Source organism: Sciurus vulgaris (genome assembly GCF_902686455.1).
Source record: "Sciurus vulgaris genome assembly, chromosome: 2".
Classification (NCBI taxonomy): Eukaryota; Metazoa; Chordata; class Mammalia; order Rodentia; family Sciuridae; genus Sciurus; species Sciurus vulgaris.
Window position 1 is genome coordinate 152,873,730 of NC_136462.1, and position 19,224 is coordinate 152,892,953.

The following is a 19,224-nucleotide window of genomic DNA, read 5'->3' on the forward strand; positions in this document are numbered from 1 at the left end:
TTCCTCAGTGTGAGGCAGCACATGTCCCACCTTTCTGTGCCCTTACTGCCTCTTCACCCAGGACCTTCCTTCCCCTACTCCACCAGACCTCAGCTATTTCCCACTATTTGACCACAACTTCCTCTTTTCCAGCATTCCCAGACTCCTACTAAATTAGAACTATTCCCTGACCACACTGCCACTTTCACTTTCTGGCCACCTCCTTTTTTCTCTCACATGATTAGCTCTTACTCCTTCCTGGCTCCTGGGCTTCTCCTGAATCCTCTGCAGTTGGATCTCTAGCTTGGCGTCTTCAGTTGCACTCTCTGCAACACCCCAAACACCATACCTGCATCTGTCCCTATTACCACCCCACCCCAACCATGAGACTGTGAAGCCAACTGCTGCTAGTGCTGGAGGGCAACAGTTCATGGTGCAGAGTGGTGCTACCTCACATCTGTGGTACATAATTTCAATTGGGTTTTGAAATTCTTATGTCTCTTTCTTTAGTTAGCTTCCTTTGGTTCAATCCAGGGACATCCCAAATTTTCTCTCAGCATACTGTTAGATGTTTGACCATTTACCGCACATGGTCTCACTTCCTATTCAACCAAGAAGTAGTAACCTTCTGACATCCACCAGCTTCACATTTGGCTATCTCTGCATCTCTTTCCTTTGTCTCAGAGAATGAGTGATCCTCTTGGTGGACCTGGAGCTCTTCTTCCTCTTTCTCGATCCTCTGGACCCATCTCTTCTCAGTCTTGTCGCAGAATCTTCTAGGCTATCCTCTTTCTCCTCCTCATGTAGATGTGTTCATGGGCTTCCCATCCCTAAAAAGTACTCCTCCTTGGGCCCCACATGCCGTCTTCCTTTTTTACCTACATCCAACTACTCAAAGAGTCATCTCCATTCATTTTCTTATCTGACAATCAGTCCTCAGCCCACTACAATCTGGCTTCTGTCCCACCTGTCCCGGTGACTTCCAGGATAAGGGAAACATCTAATACCAAGAGAGCTATGTCACAGCCCCAAAGGAGCACAAACACAGGTGAGGCATCAGGATATGGCAAAGCAGGCTGACAGAATTCCTGGCCCTGGGAGGGATCCTGGAGTGTGTGTGTGAATACAACTGTGTGTGTGTGTGTGTGTGTGCGTGTGCATGTGAGTGCATGTGCATGCATGGGAGATGAGGCAGCAATGGCAGCTTCACATCTACTACTTTGTTCCACCTGAGGCTTGCTGTGATGAGCCTCACTGTAAGAAGACAGGAACACCAAACTTGCCATGATTTAGCTCAAGAGTGACTATTGGCCACATTTCCCAAATAAAAAAACTGAGACACAAGGTCTGATGATAGGCAGAACATTTAAACTTGGGACTACCTTCAAGAAATGCAAGGAAAGCTGACTGCACACACATCAGGGGACAAAAATCATGTCACATCACCCTTTCTGGATTCTGAGTCAACAAATTATAGCAAGTGCTGGTTCGTATCTCAGCCTCCATCTCTTCCAGGCCTCACCTAAGGGGTTTCTCTTGACTGACTGCAACAGAGGAGCAGGAAACAGGAGTGGCCTCAGGTGTGCCTCACCAGGGCCTGACTGACCAGAGCCTGCCTCACCAGGGCCTGCAGGAGGTGGTCTGAAGCAGGCTCTCCTCTTCCCCGGGACAGCAGCCACTGGCAAAGTGGAAAGGGAGGGAGTAGACTTAGTCATCTCTCCAGCTCTGAGTTGAGATGTACCCACAGGTGCCCCTGCTGTGTAGAGGAAGGGGCCTCTGTGGTCCTATGAACTCAGCCCAATAAGAACAGGGTATGTTGGAAGCACATCCTGGATTCCTATGTTACTTTTAACATGTAGGAGAAAGGATGTGGTTCCTAGAAGCCTAGGTGTAAATCCCGACTAAATTCTGACTCATTGACTGGCTTGCAGAGTTACATAGTTCATGGCTTCTGTTTTTTAGTGCCTGGGCCAAAGGCAATGCACTCTTTGTCTCCAGATCTGTTATTTCATCAGTGACACTAATCTTCAATATCAGCCAAATGTTGCTACTCATCTCCTTCCTTTAAATGTTCTGAGACCCCAGGATCATCATTTCCTGAGGTTAACATGCCATGGAATGCCATCACAAGGGGGATTTTAACACAGAGGAATCAAAGTCATTGTTTCCTTATACAGAGAGGATGTGTACAGCCAAAGAGAACTGGAGCAGGGAGATTTCCCAAGGCCAGCTCCTTTTCAGAAAGGAAACACTCCCTGCTGCTAGAACATAACCTAGAAAATGGGGGTAAGTGCAAACTGGGCTCCTGTCTGCACTAAGGGGTTGGAACCCATGTCTTGTTTCAACTGGAAATTCTAAGGTTGCTAGTGATCGAAATGTTTTCAATCTTCTTTCAATTGTTTCACCCAAAGCAGAAACCAGGAGATGGAAGGACATGTTCTTGGAGAGGAAAGTTTATGGGATAAAGAGAAGTTTACTATAGATTTCAAGACTCTGGTAATCCCTGGAAAGTAATGAGACAGGTGTCCCTCTTGTACTTGTGGGAAAAATGCTAAGTTCACAGCAATGACCACTTTGGTCCTGGATAAAAGGAACCATAACCAAAAAATAACCAACACAGGGAAGAGCAAACAGGTAGTTCAGTGGGCTGGGGAGCTCAGTACAGACATCATTCTTCTCAAAACTGTTTTGAACAACTGAGGCTGCAGACCAAACAGTGGTCCACAGAAGCAGGAGAAAAGCAACCACCAAATGTGGCAAGTTTTCAAGTTCACCAACAACTAAGAGTTAGGAAGGCTGGAGGTTTAAGTGACAGAGAGAAATGCCAAGGCAGGACCTTCCACAATTAACCTAGGCAAAGATGGGAACTGTGCTTAGAATGACAGAATGCCTGATACCTTCCTCTCCACACGGCCACACTTCCTTCCTATCATGCCTCAAACAGACAAAACAAAGGGGAAAGAAGGAGCCATGGGGCCAGGCCTGCCTTATCCTTTGTATTATGTTTATAATACCACCAGCATCTGTGATCCAGGGGCCTTTCTGCCAGGTGTTCTTCACTCAGGACAGTCCCACAGAACCCAGCACATGGCCAGTGAGTGATGGCTCTCAGGAACCCCAAACCAATTTTTACTTACATTAAGGACAGGGCCACCTACCTTTCTCATGTTTCTTCTTATTTTCTGTAGTAGAAAAAAAGGAACTCATCATGGTAGTTTTTTTCCTAAATGAACTCTAGGTCTTTTAAAAAGGAACCCATTAAAGTTACTAGTCATTGTTACACTAAAAAAAAAAAAGCCAACAGGATCAAAAATTTCTAACTTAACTTCTGATCATCTAGGCTGGGATATAGCAAGGCTGCTTATAGCTAGCTACCAATGGACCAAACCCGGCACAGAATGAGGCATAAGCAAGAAGGCCGAAGTGCAGCCAACAGCTTTTTCAATGGCAAAAAACATTAAATTTCTGTGTGCCCAGGAAGGTGACTGCTGTCTATTGGCTTCTTTAAAGAAAGTAAAATAAACTTACCTTGAAAATTTACTGGGACCTTCGCCATCTTCATCATCAAAGTCCATTCTGCAAAGTCAAGGTCACAATAAACGCTGGTTATAGGCAGAGCACTATAACTGGTAACCTGAGCTGTGGGAACGAGGGGCACTTTATTCCCTCAGACTGCTATCCAATGCTCCCAATCTTTGGCAGGGCTAAAAGCAATATCTCTACACAGTCATCAGTCTCAAGACAGGAAGAAGCAAAATAAAAGGTCTTGAGTGCTCAAGTGTCAACTTGCCCCCTGGGGAACTCCACATTGGCCACCAATGGGTTGCTTGGGCTACATGTTGGAAAGGGTGACATTCCTTGTCTCCCACCATCTTTGAGGAAACCTGCTCCCCTCCACATCTGTTATTCCACCTTGTCACTTCCTTTTTTTACTTGTTTATCTTATGGTATGATAACAGACTGAAAAAGCTCAAGGGGTTTTGAAAATGGCAAGTTTTAAGGATGATGAAAGGATTATATGGAAAAGGAGACAAACAGTAGTTGTGCTGCTTGAGACCTGGTGAAAAACTCAAGTGAGATCACTGTCCTATTAAGTCCAAAGCCTAACAAATGGCTGTTGAGGGGGAAACAGTCATGTGGGGCCTAAATTAATTCAAGTTGGTTGTCTGCTTGTTGTAACTCACCAAATAATTACTGGGTTTCCCTCTGTACTGGGCCTCACAACATACATAAAACAAAGTCTTGATGGATACTTGCTTGACTAACACCCTAAATGCCCCTTTAAGAAACCAAACCTCTCTGAGGGACACTGCTATCACTCCTGGAGATGTTAGGCAGAAAGGGGACTTGACTGGCATCGAGCAAGTCAAGAGTCTTTGGGGAATAAAATGAGAAACAGTACAGATGTCCAGGCCTTTCTGGACATTCAGGTGAGTGGGTCCCCTGGGTAGAATGCCTCCCAGTATCCATGTGCCCTTCCTTGTTCTTAGTGGGCCTGACAGACCGGATGGGGCCCATTAGAATCCAAGCAGACGGAGGCCACCCTGCCTGGCAGGCAAGACTGAGAATTTCCTTGTCTGAGCAGCTAGCTCATTGTAAGATGAGCTAAAGGACCACAGCTACAGATGACAGAGTTGCTGGCCCCACAGGAAGTGTGACCACACCTCCCTGGGTCTAAGAGCCCATAGTGGCTAATTGGTGACTTGTTGATAGCACAAGACAGCAAGGTCACCAGGAAACAGCCAAGATGCAGAGAAAGAGCCATCCTTGCACATGTACAACCTAGAGGGTCCCCATCATGAGACAAATCATACTCTGTGCTTTGGGATAACTTGGGGGGACCTGGGAACTGGGATTAAATAGGAATATTTTCTTTAAAATATATAGTATCTTTTGTTTGTCTTTTTTTTTTAAATGCCCGGTGCTGTCAGAGTTCTAATCTGGGCATCCTTTTGTTCAGAATCACCTGATCTGATTCTCTGCCAATTTGGAATCCCTAATTCTCAGACACAAGAGCTGTCCTAACTGCTAAGAATAAAAGAACAAAAAGAGATAATTGCAAAGATGACAGTGAAAACAAAAATACCACTGTAAAAAGAGAAGGTGGGCAAGAAAAGCGATAAGAAACAGTACAGGTAAAAGACCATGTATACACCACCAGGGGGCCAAACACACACTCCCTACCAGGGGTAGTTTGGGAAGCCAGGAGCTCTGCAGTTGTCTAGATTGTAGACAAGTGGGACCCGAATGCATGAATTTCTAAATGAAGCAAAGCCATTAATATTCTGCATAATTGGTAAGCTATCATCTCACCTTCCAGAAAATAAAACCTGGGAGATAACCGCCAAGAATACTGTAATCAAATCCACAGGATGTTCTGCTGAGTTGCAGGGCCACACTGCCACCCAGTGTTCATAATGGGGAAGAGCAATTTTGCTGCCCACATCAAAAACAAGCATTAAGGGGGAAAGAAAAGCAGCACTTTCAAAATTCCGAAGAACTCATGCAAGTATTTAACAAAACCTCAAGTTATCTTTAAAAAATTCCTTTTGGCTCAAGGTGACATGAATATGATCTTCAGGCTCCTGCGTAATGCAATGTATTTGGCAGTCCTCCCTCAGCCTGCAGATCTTTTGAAGGTTTAGGGTGATCAATTGTCTTGATTTTCCAGGAATTCATGGGATCCAGGACTTTAGTGCTAAAACTGAGAGTGTTCTGGGACAATGAAAATGATTGTTCAACTTTTTTAGCAAAGACAGTTCTATTCTTTACCTGATCCTCCATAAAGCAGATATGGCAAGTGAGCTGTGTGGCAAAAGGTCCTAGGTTGGCCAAGTCAGCCAGGACTCAATCAAGCAAAGGATATGAGAAAGAGATAGACCTAGCTGGGTACAGTGGGGAACACCTGTACCCCCAGTGATGCAGGGGGCTGAGGCAGGAAGATTGAAAGTTTGAGACCAGCCTAGGTAACATAAAGAGACCATCTCAAAATAAAAATCAAAAAGAGTTGGGGATGGAGCTCAGTGGTAAAGAATCCCTGGGTTCAAACCTAGTACCAAATAAGCAACAAAAATTAAAAAAAAGGCAAAAAAAAAACCCCCAAAAAACAAAACAACAACAACAACAAAAAACCCACGAACGAAAACACAGAAAAGAAAGAAAGAAAAAGAACAAGTAAAACAAAATGGGATGGCCCTGATCTGAGCCTGGAGCTTTCTGAGGTCCACTAGGAACTTGGGAATCAGAATTTGCTTGTGAAAACTGGAACCAAAAAACTGTGCCTCCCACCTGTGCTTGTATGCAATCACAGTGTGCAACAATCAGATTTAGGAATTTGGAATAGTATAAAGATGGAGACCAACACAGGAGATAAATGCAGACCCATACAATTATTCAAATTCTCAGGAAAATTCACTCTACCCCCAAATAGTCTTACCTGCTTATCAGCAACACAGACAAAAAAAAATGCAACTACCCTGAGACACTGAGGGTCTCTTAGAGCAACACTTGCTGGTGTCTTCTGTCACCAATTCTTTACTTAAAATATGACTACAATAAGCTACACTTATTTCTTCTGCTATAAAAAGCCTAAGTAAATCATACTTTGTTTTATGTCTTTTATGCCTCTCTATTATACTGAAGCATCTGGATAATAAAAGAGAGAAATCAAAATATGACTTTTAAGCCCTATTGTATTCACTTTAGTGAATTCAACACAATGAGTGGATGATATGAATCTTCAAAAGGTGAGCTGAAAATGCATCTGACCTCCCTGTCAATGAGCCTAAATTTTTATCTCCATAACAAGCCACGCTAGCATTTCTGAACATGCTATAACTAATAGGAGGAAGTGATGTGAATCTCCCTAACTGGGGCTGTGTAATAATAATGCATCATCCAATACGAATAATGAGTCATCAAACAGAATTCACTTATGCTCTAATGAGAAAGATCAAGGCTGTGTCAACAGGAGTGGTCCAACAACAGTGGTAAAGGAGCATCCTGGGCCAGTCCAAGGCTCCTGCCAACAAAGGAAAGAGATGGGTGCTGTAAAATGCTCTACAACAGTAATGCTGGTGCATAAGTGCTAACCAAGTGACACAACTGCCTATGTAAATATGTCTTTATTTTGATCACATTCTCATAGCTCATGAGGTTATGTCAGGAGACCCTGGTCTTCTGGTTGGATGCAATATGAATATATTTACTTCAGTGTTGTGTTGATATTTTAGAAGTCCAGCACTGAACTCCAACACAGAGGGATAGGACCGATACATCTCTGCCCTCGACTTCTAAAGTATATGCCTGTCAATGTCTAGCCTGGGGCACAGGCACAGACCCTACCCAATCATGTCTGCTCCCTCTAATGTTAAAAACATTGTCTCTGCTCTGTTGAAGCCCCTGTCTCTGGCCACCCTTTCTGAGATCAGGGAGGTTACTGCAGAAATTCATTGCAGATAACCAGCTTCAGCTCACCTCTCCCACTCATGTGCAACCACACTGGAAGGAATCTGAAATTTCTGAACCTTCACCTTCTGTCCCAACTGCCGGGACAGCATGCAGCCTGCCAGGACCCTTCTTGTGCAAGGATGTCAGGAAAGCAGAAGAAAGTTCATCCAGGAAGGATCCACAGTGCTGGCCCAGTCATGCAGCCAGAAAGGTTCACAACTCTCAAACCAACACTTGGCTGTGAAACACTAAAGTCCCTGAAAATTTGGGATACTTCTTTCAACCAGAGTAATCAGGTCAGAGTGGGAGATCTCATGAGGATCTCCTATCACCTCCATTCCCCTTTCCTTTTCTTCTTCTCTCTCTCCCTGTATCTCTCCAAGTATATTTCACACCCTCAGGGAGAGGAAGGAGCCAGTAATAGGGAGAGTAGCAGCAAATGTGGGCCTTGGAGCACAGCCCTGCTTGGGGTCATCTGCTTTTTGATGAATGTGGCTTCTGTCTGGATCTCCTTTGCGTGGAGCTAATAAGTGTTTGGGTTGTGTTGAAGGAGCTTCCAGAGCCGTGGTGGCTTCAATCACAGGATTTCAGCAAAACATGTATAAAAATGTCAGATGCAAGAATTACTATGGAAACAGCTCTGTAAAAATGGAGGTTCCTTTACTAAACACAGGAAAAATTACTAAATCATGGAGGTTTAGCAAATGGAACCTTTGTTTGCTCACTCAGTCCGATGGGGAGGTGGAAGGACCCTAAAAATGAGGACAATGTTGGACAGGGAAGGTCAAGCTGCCTTTAAGGGGCTGTGCCTCCTCCTTGCCACTGGATGAGGTGTCAGCAGGTGCTCCCACCTTTGATTGGGAGAGAGAGAGGGAGAGAGATCTGGTAGGGAAAGGGACAGTTCTGGGGAATTCTTTGAAAATGGGACTGAGTCCCTGGTCAAATCATTAGTCCAGGGAACAACCAGAAATCGGGGTATGGATGCTGGACTCCCTAACACTAGCCCAGGCCCTGGAGGGACTGGCAGAAAGTCCCAGCAAAGGCTCAAAGACACCCCCTACCCCCAAGCACAAAAAGGGCTCCTGATCCTGAAAATACTGGGCTGCACTTGAGCATCTTTGCTTGGACTTAGGCCCAACCCAGCCTACCTCCTTCACCAGAGTCCTGAGTTAGCCTCTTCTGGAAAAGAACTTAGGTAATGGATAAAGCTTTGTCTCTCAGAATGCAGTTAGAGCACATAAACATTTAAAATAATTTTTATAAGACCTTGTGTTTAAAAAAAATCAGTTAAAAATCTATATACTGGCACCACACATACACATTCTTTTAGCAACCCAGACTCTGCTGAGCTTAGCACCTTGTTAGCAAGAATACTTGGTTAAAATAGGAAGGCTGCTTTGCAGTGAGCCCCAGAGTCAAGCCACATCATTTATTACAGAGGCGATCTGAGGAGTTTTGCCTGGGGGCACCAACATTTCTCATCCCAGTTCTGCAGGCCCCTCTGCAGAAATGATGGCAACTGAAGATGCAAAACTGGCTACATCAGCACCAAAAGTGAGTAAGTTGAATCGAAGTGAAGCTAGCCTAAGCATTGTCCGGTTCTCAGTCCTTTAAACTTTCTAAATGATCATGAAAATCTCAGGGCCCATCTTCAGACTGTACCATAAACATAACAGTCTATTTTAGATTCTGAAATTATAGTGCTGAATGGTTTTTTCTTCTTAGGCCCACTCAATCCCAGATGCCAATACACATCTATCTCCCGTCTCTGTCCCTTTTAAGAATCACACTGGTTTAGAGGAAACTCTCAAGCTTAAAATGCTAGACCATTAAAAAATAGGCCCACCCCACAGGTCTTGGGCTGCTGTAACTGGACAGGTGCTGTCCAGGGAGCCCAGGCATTATCATAAGTTGCATTAAAAGTGTAAGTTGCTTTGACTTTGTGAGAAACTTTGTTGGTCAAATATTTCACTAAAAATATAATAGATTTGGTGTTAGAACGGGGTTAAGTGATAAACTAAGTCTGAAAATGTCAGTAATCTTTTTCCTATAGGATTCTGGATGGTTGTTTTGCTTTAATTCATATGAGATGTTGTTTTGATTCTATCTGCTCAAAAGTGATGGTCTTTCTGTCTCTATCAGAACCAGCATAATCAATAGCACTATTACTGTTACCAACTTTATTAGCCAGTAATAGCATGTGATTCAAGCTGCCTGGACTTTAGGCACAGGCTTTAGCCAGTTCTTTTTTTTTTTTTTTTAATTTGTTCTAATTAGTTATACATTATAGTAGAATGCATTTGGCACAATATACACAAATGGAGCCTGACTTTTCATTCCTCTGGCTGTACATGGTACAGAGACACACTGGTAGTGTAATCATACTTATGGTAATAATGTCCACCTCATTCCACTGTCCTTCCCACCCCCACAGCCAGTTCTGTTGAAAGAAATTATACGCATTGTCCACAAAAGATGGGCGGCCAGAGGAAACGATGGAGGGCTCCAGGGTGATCCTTTGCAGCTCACAGGGCCTGGAACTCAGCTGCCAAATCTGGCCTAAGAGCTTAGTGGGGTGAAGGGCAAGCCTCCTTTGAGAGATGGCCAGAGGAAGGCCCAGCAGGGTCACCAAGCACATTCCCACCACAAGGACAAGCAAACAGAAGTCCCCAGCTGGGTGCCAAGGCCCAAAACACTTAGAAGCAAATCATGTGCATATTTAGGAATCTTGCAAAATCTAAACAGGATGTAAGCTTCTGAGTTTTTATTCTACAAGAGGGGGAAAAACAATACTTTTCTAACAGTTCAAGACCATTGCTCAACAATTATTAAGTCCAATTTCTGGAAATGCTGAGGCTGCTTACCCGGAACGCCGCTTTCCTCCACGGGCAGGCATGGCCCCTGCCATCCTCACCTGTCCAGTGGCCGCCATGGGGGCAACAGGCAATGTCACTGATCCGGGTATGTCTGAAGCCATTTCTAGAATTCAGCAAAGACAAAAGGTTTTTGTCAATGCCAGAAAAACCCAGTATTAAGTAAGAAAAGCTTCCACAAGTTCCCGGCAGTACCACCTGGGAGGAGACTTCAGTGTCTAGGTGCTGCAGTCACTCTGCCCATCACAAGTTATGTGGCTCAGTGAGTCCTTCCTTCCTCTCTGGGCTCTGCATTTTCCTCCTGGGCTGTACTCCCAAACAGTACTTGAATCAGTCATTAAAAAGAATTGGTATGAAGCCTGTAATCCAAGCAACTCAGGGGGCTGAGATAGGAAGATGGTAAGTTCAAGGCCAGTCTCAGCAACTTAGCAAGACCCTGTCTCAAAATGAAAAATAAGAAGGGCTGGAGATGTAGCTCAATGGTAAAGCACCTCTGGTTCAATCCCCAGTACCCCCAAAAATTTTTTAAAAAAGAATTGGTGCAGCTTAGCTGCTTTTATAAGAGTTTCCTAGTCACCTGGAGATAGGAGCTAAGCTGTCTAGGAATCCAGACAGCATGGAACCTGAGGGGAGAAGGTCGCAGCTGGTACCAATGACTGGTGCTCTCAATGGGGCAAACTCCCTGAGAGTCAGTATCCTGCCACAGTGACTGCTGATGTTCTTCTCTTGCCCTGGAGATTGTGCTCAAGCAGAAAGTTTGGTCCCCACCCTTAGTCTCTGCATGGGGCATTAAAAGCATCATGTCACACTACACAATGAGCCAGTAATGGCACCAGTACGAAGCATCCTGGCTCTCTTGAGCCAAGACTTGGCAGGAATAAATATTAAAGAATAAGAATAATGGACACTGGACAAGAGTACTTCTGCACATCATGGTTAACAGACATCACTTCTCATAAGCCAGATACTCTGCATACTCCTTGGAACCACAGTGAGCTTTCCTGACTTTAAAGATTCTCCTTCTCACTTTCTGGAGTATTCCTAAACTTTAGGCAACCCTTTTCTCAGACCATTCCATGACAAGACAACTACTTCAAACAGCTTCTCTGATTCTGTTCATCATTCTTGGGAATGACTTCCACAGTGTTCACTTTTCTTAGCTCGATTATTACTGGAGGCAGAGGGAAGCAAAAATCTATGAAAATATATTTCAGTAAAACAGTTTAAGATAACAGCAGGAAAATGGGCCCCTGTTAGTAAAGAAGGAATGTCCAATGATGTTGACAATGGACACTTGGCATAGTTACTGCTGTTTCCTTCCAGCAGAAATGGAGTCACATGATAGTGGCCTCACAGTCAGGTCCAAAGACATTGTGTTTAATAAACACATTTGAAGGTCAACTTGAACTATTCCACTCAAACACTCAAATCTTTTTTCTTTCTTTCTTTCTTTTTTTTTTTTTTTGTTTTTGTTTTGTTTTGTTTTCCCAGTCCTGGGATCAGACCTAGGACCTTGCACATGCTAAGCAAGTTCTTACCACTGTGTACCCCTAGTCCTTCACTCAAAACTCTTGAAGATCAGTGGGGTGCAGTGGGGCACACCTGTAATCCCAGTGACTTGACAGGCAGAGGGGGAAGGATCACAAGTTCCAAGCCAGCATCAGCAATTTAGCGAGGCCCTAAACAACTTAGTGAGATCCTGTCTCAAAATAAAAAATAAAAAGGGCTGAGGATATGGCTCAGGGGTTAAACATCCCTGGGATTAATCCCCAGTACCAGAAACCAAAACAAAACAAAACTCTTAAATAAGAATTTTATAAAACTAATAAAATCTTAATTCATCCACTCTGCTATGTTCATAAAACTTTGAGAACTATTACAATCTTGTTTTGATTTTAACCGATATATGCATTGAAAAGTACTCAAGGAAAAATTCCTTTGTAAAAGTCTCTCCCCTTTAGGCAATGACTGTACTGGGTTTGTGACAGCGAGACAGTTTGTGACAATGATGACCCAACAACATTATCATCTTCCTGCTTCTGATAAAAATTATTCTTCTTCTGAAATGAATGTTAAAACATACATCAAGACCCAAAGCAGAAGGGCAGAATTGCTACTAAAGCAGGTGAAAATGAAAGATATTACTTCCTAAGTTCCACAGAACAGCAGACTTAAGATACTCTAGGAAAAAAAAAAATAATGAGCTAGCAAAAAGCTGTGCATTTACCCTTTTCTAGATATACCAATGTCCATTACTTAGGACTGAGAAGTCCTATGTAAGAAGTATTGTGTAACTGATTGATCCAGCATATCACCAATGTAATTGTGGAAACTTTAAAAATTTACTACCTGTCAAGTTAATGTCTCATGCAACATTAGTTTCAGTATGTTAAAGTCAGCTACCCAGCCTTTGAGTTAAGGAAATTTCAGACTAGAATTGATCTTGGCCATTGTCTCCTCTGTCCCAACTGCCCTTCAGCTCAGAGCTGTCAGGTAATATATAGTTGGGCAAAAATAACATTCACTTGTTTTTTTTTTTTGGGAAAACAAATGCCAATTGTTTTTGTGATACTAATAGGGAATGAACAGACATCAGTGGTGGGAACATGAGGTTAAGGGGATAATTCTATAAATGGGGCCTACTGTGCTGATCCCCACATACTTTCACTTTTAAGAAAAACAATTTACCTGCAACCCTGCCTGGCTTAAGTCTACAAGATATGTTACATACCTCAGCAAATGACCTGTTACCTGCAGGAGAAATGTAGGTCCAAAGTGCAGATGAGAACAACACAAGTTATCCTGTGGGGTTTGGGGGCAGTTGTGACCCTTACACAGACCAGATCCCAGAACTCAGAGAGAGAAGGAAAATTCCCTCTAACAGCATGTAAGAAGAGGTTCTAATTAGAACTGGCAGCATGGGCCAAAGTGACCTAGAGTTGTCATGGCAGTGAGGATTTGAAAGTCTGATATCATCCTACTGTCAAAAGTCAAGAGGAGGACCTGAGCAGGACTCTGGGATCCCCAGAAACTGGACAGCAGGAGAGGCACACATCCATCTCCTCTCTGAGAGGACTCACTCTCCCTGGAGAGTGTCCCCTTTTCCCCTTTCCCATCTCTTCTAATGCCAGCTACTCTGACCAACATGTCTGAAATCTTTCTGATGTGGCTCCAAGAATCAGGGAGAAGGGGGGCTTTCGTGCTGCTTCAGCTTCCCAGAAGGTCCCGGCCCTATAACAATACAAGTTGCTGAAAGTAAAATTCCCCAAAATGCTGGCGTGAATAGCAAAGGATGGGGAATATTGAAGATACAATCCTTTCTCAGATGGAGGAGGACACAGGCAAAAAGAGATTAGGCGACTTGCACAAATGTCCTTCTTGCAGGTACATTAGACCTCACTCTGCTCTTTGGCTGCTCCCTGTGGGTAAGTCTCGTCTGCCCAGCCAAAGAGCCAGCTTCCTGAAAGCAGTTCTCCAGCCATCCAGCCTCTGTTCCATGCCACTGTGCATGTGGAGTTTCTACCATGAAGAAATTTAACACTTACATGGAATATAATGTGCTTGGAGAGAACCGTCTTCACATATGATATGCATTTGCCATAAGGCCAGTGGGATAAGAGAAGGAAAGCAGGTGAGCTTAATGTAAAAATGTACTGACACGATTTGAAAGAGAGGCTCATGCTTAACCCCAGCCAAGGAGGCTAAACAAGCAATACCTGAAAGTGGTGGCTTACCATCTCCAATATCCTCAACCAAGCATTTCTGGAGTAACATTTCATTCTAATTTGATTGCTTCTTTTGTAAATTGCATTTGTATATCTTGTGCTCATTCCTTTTCTAAGATTTGGAATATCTTTCTACAATCTCTTTCTTATAATAAATTAGAACTTTGTCCTATTTCCTGAAAATATTTTACAATACTCTTTCCAATCTGTTGTTGTCTTTCTAGTTGGAAAGATTCCTTTTAATATTAGAGAAAGCTTTAAAAAGTAGAATTAAGACAAGATCAATTGACCCAACCCCATTTATTCAGAAATCCTTCCTTTTCCCCATTAATTTTGTTGATGCACCCTCTATCCTGTATTTTATTTACACATGAAAGTGTCTGTTTCTAGCATATCTATTTCCTCCTTGATTACCTCGTTATGTATACTTACTCCTCTACTGCACTTCATAACATACTTAGAGATGATGTTTCACTACTTCAACTCTCAGAAGTCTTTGCTCTCATTTTTGATATATTCTTCCATTTAAATTTTGATTTAATTTGATTAAGGTATTATATTTAACACCTTGCAATTAACTCTCTTTCCTTGAGCTGTGAATTCATTGTGAGGGAAAATTGACCTTTATACAACATCATGAATTTTTAATCACTAATTGACATATGCCTATATCTAACTGAAGATTCCCTTTTCAGCTCAGTGAAGTTTTTTATTTTCATCATATAGGTTTCTGGAGTTCCCCATTTGGTTCGTTTCTAGGTATTTTGTGTCATTATGATGCAATGTTGCATTGTGTGTTATAATCACTGCTATTAATGTGAATGGGATCTTTTTCCTATTTTATTATCTAACTGGTTAGTAGTCTATGAAGACTGAATTAAACCATTTGACTAACAACTAATATAGGTGTTGCCCTCCCCTCTCTCACTATTGTTCTTTTGAAATTTACAGTCCTGGTAAAAACAATTTCTTGGGTCATTATCATGTTTTCTGCCATTTCACAGATCCCTTTATTTGTTCTAATAATTTATTTTCATTAAATCTTCTAAATTTTCTGTTTCTAAATCCTATCAATGACAAACATTAATACTTTATCAATAATCTTCTCCTTTTTAATAGTTGAAGGTTCAATTTCTTTTTCATGTCTTATTTTGTTGGCCAGAACAACACTGAGTAACAATGAAATACAATGGGATAAGAGAAACACCCAGTGACTTTGCAGTCAAACATGCCTGGTTTCAAATCACAACTCAAACACTAGCTATTTGAGTGACTGGATCACTCTAGGGTAAAGTGTAATCTATGTAATGTTCATAATCTGTATCTTGCAGGTCATTTCAAAAATTAAGGATCAAGTATGTGAACAGCATAAGTATTTGGGAAAAAATACTCAAGCAACAATAATTAAAAGTGCAATTATGGCAAGGGGTAAGCGACCTTGGGAGGGGAAGACAATGGTAAGTGGTCTTGCTTGGTCCTTGAATTTAACTGAAATAAGATAGACATTCTTCATGATGGCAAGGAAATCTGCTCCTCTGCTTACTTTTAGAGTTTATTTAAGGGAATTGTGAAAAACAGAAAGTCTGGTGGTCCATTTTCAGAATATAGTATTTAGCCTTATTTGGGATGTAAGATCCAACTGTAGTCATTTTAACTATAGCCCTTCCCTTCGCCGTGCCCAATTTTAAAATTAGCCAGTTGCACAGATTGTGACCCTTAGCTCCTCCTATCAGAGCAAGGGGCAGTGCTGGATTCGGGATAAAATTAGGTAGACTGCTGCCAAATGTGTTTGCTTGCCAGGTTCAGTAGCACACCCTTCTGCAGAAATAAAGTTTGCCTTGCGAGCTACTTCTGAGCACGTGTTTGATTCCTTGCAGCACCCTAGTATTTCTAACAGAATGGATGTCTCATTTCATCAAATGCCATGTTGATAACTAAATAGAGTTCTAGATACTGAATAAACCAAATGGAAGATGTAATCCACAAGGCTAAATTTACCTTAAAGGTTAATTGTTTTCTCTAATGTTGATTTTTAGTAGCCACCCTTAATAAATTTAAACAAAAGTAAAAATCAGAGGAAAGAGGCCTCTCTACTCATTGTCTATGTCCACATCCAGCTATGTGGGATATGGACAAGACTTTCCTAGGAAAGTGATCACCTGTTTCCCAAGTCTGTAGTTTTTTTGTTTTTTTTGTTTTTTTTTTTTCCTGTGATTCAAGTGCAAGCAGGCAAAGCAAGGATTCCTGGGAAGGTCCCTGGATAGGTCAGAAGTGGTTATCTCAAAGCAGGGCCTGGTGTCAAATGGAGCAGAAAAGCTGAACCATTCAGGTGAATAGTCATCCTGCTCCAGGGTCTCTGAATTTCACTCAGAAACAAAGAAAAGGGGAAACCTGACCACTATACTTCGTAGCAAGAAAATTATGTCTCAGATCCCCACAGGTGACCAAGTGGCTGTCATTATATCCTGCAGCTGGGTATACAAGGATGATCCTCCTGGAAGACAACTCTACAATATCAATGAAAATATATAAAAATGTCCAGATCTACCAGGGAGGCTGAGGCAGGAGGATGGCAAGTTTGAGGCCAACCTCAGCCACTTAGCAAGACCCTCAGCAACTTAGTGAGATCCTGTCACAAAACAAAAAATAAAAAAAGGGCTAGGGATATAGATAAGTGGTTGGATTCCCAGTACCTACCCACCCACCCACCCACACCCAGCCGCCAAATAGGTACACACAGAGAGATAGTACCAAAACTTAGCCATTTTCTTACCATGAGGAATTAAAACACTTCTGTGAGTGTGAGTGTAAAACACTTTCTGGTTTTACCTGGTTCAATGCAGGAAATGCAATGGTGGGGGCACTGTGTGTGGGGAGGGCAGCTGCTTTAGTCCTCCTGGACCCCCCTCAAGTGCTCAGAAGTGGGCTCCTTATGAAGTTGGGGGGCCCTTATGAAACTGAGAGCAACTTGTTCATGCTGGAGAGTAAAGGCTGAGGGGCTGCCCTTGGCCTTTGATGCCAAGAAAGCTAAGAATGGAGGCCACCCCTGCCCTGGCCTGTCTAGCACAGGCTAACTCAATCTGTACATGTATACTTCCTGCCTTTTTTTCCCCCTTACCCCAAAGTCTCCCAAAATAGAAATTTTAAAACAGTTTCTTCTATCTTCCCTCAAAGCTGGTTTTGAATACAACCTATTTTCCTACCAATTCGAATCTGAGTATTTATCTGTGGAGTGGTGAGCTATGGAGCCTGGCCTCTTCTGCTTGGTAACACTCACCTAGGTGATGCTGTCTCCAAGGAATGAAAGAAGGGGCAGCCTGAGATGAGGGCCTCTTCCCTACCCACCTTTTGCTGCCTTACTAAGGTTCTGCCAGAAGGCAGGCCCACCCATACCCCAGAGAAGTGGCCAGCAATGGGCAGAGCTGTGCTGAGAGCTGTGAGCTTCCCCACACATCTTCTCTCAGGGCATCACCTACACAACTACTCACACCACACAATAATACGCACACACATGCACACACATGCCACACAGACACACCTCCCTGGACCTGACATGGTCAGAACTTTTCTCCTCGCTGGCAAGGAAGCTCATCCTTGACAGACTCACCTGGGAGAAAAGAGAGCATCTACACTGCCACCCTTCAGAAGCTGCTTTGGCTAGTGCAGCGAGGGAACCCAGAAGTTTTGGATCCGTCATCTATCCCCTTGACTTCAGGTCCTTGTGGGCAGGCCCAGCAGAGTCTGGCAAGGGGTGCAACTGAAAGGAGCGCAAGGATCAGGGTCTTTGCCTCGACTTTCCTATGCAGTTGAGGTATTGCCAGTTAGCAAGGAGGGGGCACCTAGTGCTGCCTGGAAACTTGAATGTATCCTATGATGACACCACCCTACATCAAATTCAAAATCAACCTTTAAAAACAGATGTGAAATTTTCCATGCACAAGCAAGTTTGGAACTATGGCCAAAGCAATCTGTCTCCCTTGAGGAGCAAAATGCCACCAAAGAGCTGCCTATCCTTCAGGCCTCCTCTTCTCCAGTTGGACTAGATCCCCATCACTAGACAGTCACCATCATCACATCTGGAGAAGGCACATAATCACTCTTCTATCCCCACCTCTCCGTGGTTGTGGCTCTCCCAGCCCACTTTGAGCAACTCTCCTGGTTGTCCAGGCACCTCCACTCCTGGTCTCCTGACTCACATTCCTCCTTCCAGGTCTCATTTGCCAGTTGCTGCTCCATTTCCAGATGCCAAGGAATCATACACAGTCTCCTTTCTCTATGTTCTCCCCTGGTGACCACTCAGGCACAGGCCATCAATGCTGTCTTTGCTGACTCCCAAACCCAGTCATCAAGTCTCGCTGTCACCTTCTCTAGTCTTTCCACCTTCTGGGTTCTGCTGTGGCCTGCCTCACAACACCCCTGGGTCTTCTTATACCTATCCTTGACCCTCCCATTGAGTACCCCTTAGAAGCCAGATGGGATGAGGCCAGCCCTTCCATCCTCTAAGGGCTTCTCTTTGCTCTTAACACAATGCAAAGTTCCCTGCCATGATCAACCAGTCCCTGTATGGCCAGTCTGCTGTCTGCCTCTCCTACCCAGCTCTACCCGGTACAAGCTCCAGTTCGAGCTCGCTCCACTGCCCAGTCAATTTCTTGAGCATACCATGTTCCCTCCCACCTCAGGACCTTTGCATATGTTATGTCCTCTGGCAAGGAAGTTGCATCTCCCTATAGATCGAGTTCTCCCTGACTTCAAATGCAACCCAGTAATGATCTCTTCACTGTTCACTCCTCAATCATTTACATTCTGCTCAAATATCCCTTCTCAAGGAGGCCTGTTTCCACCAGTCCCCTCCTCCCCATCATGAGGCTGGTCCCTGTGACACTGGCACTATACTTGTTCTTCTCCTGTGAATGAAGGGAGGCACTGCTGCCCAGGTGGAAGACAGGACCAGGATGGCGGAGCTCAAAGAGCAACGCAATGATGTCATTGCCTCAAAATCGTGGTGTGTCAGCATCAGGGTCCCAAAAGGGAAAATTCTAAAAAACCCTGGTCACCTGATCCTCCTACACTGCACAGTGCAAAAAATTTCTAGAGGAGGCAGAAACATATGGTTGGGCTGGTTGTGTATTTACATCCACCATGCCACATATGCTCTGTACATGGGGATTTTTGGAGTGAGGCAGAGGCACAAACATTCA

At 43.5% G+C, this 19,224-nt stretch overlaps 1 protein-coding gene across 14 annotated transcripts in view; it reads right to left on the bottom strand.

Moving 5' to 3' along the window:
* Nucleotides 1-19,224, bottom strand: part of ARNT2 (aryl hydrocarbon receptor nuclear translocator 2) — a 174,765-nt gene that overhangs the window by 115,658 nt on the left and 39,883 nt on the right. For 12 of the 14 annotated variants that reach the window (XM_079123414.1, XM_079123415.1, XM_079123423.1 and 9 more), the window contains exons 2-3: nt 10,293-10,407; nt 3,508-3,555 (exon numbers count right to left, since the gene is read on the bottom strand). In XM_079123414.1, the coding sequence (XP_078979540.1) occupies nt 3,508-3,555; nt 10,293-10,405 (161 nt within the window). In that variant the 5' untranslated portion in view covers nt 10,406-10,407. Of the gene's footprint in view, nt 1-3,507; nt 3,556-10,292; nt 10,408-19,224 lie in introns of those variants that run through there. The other 2 variants (XM_079123417.1, XM_079123416.1) reach the window with 2 other exon arrangements.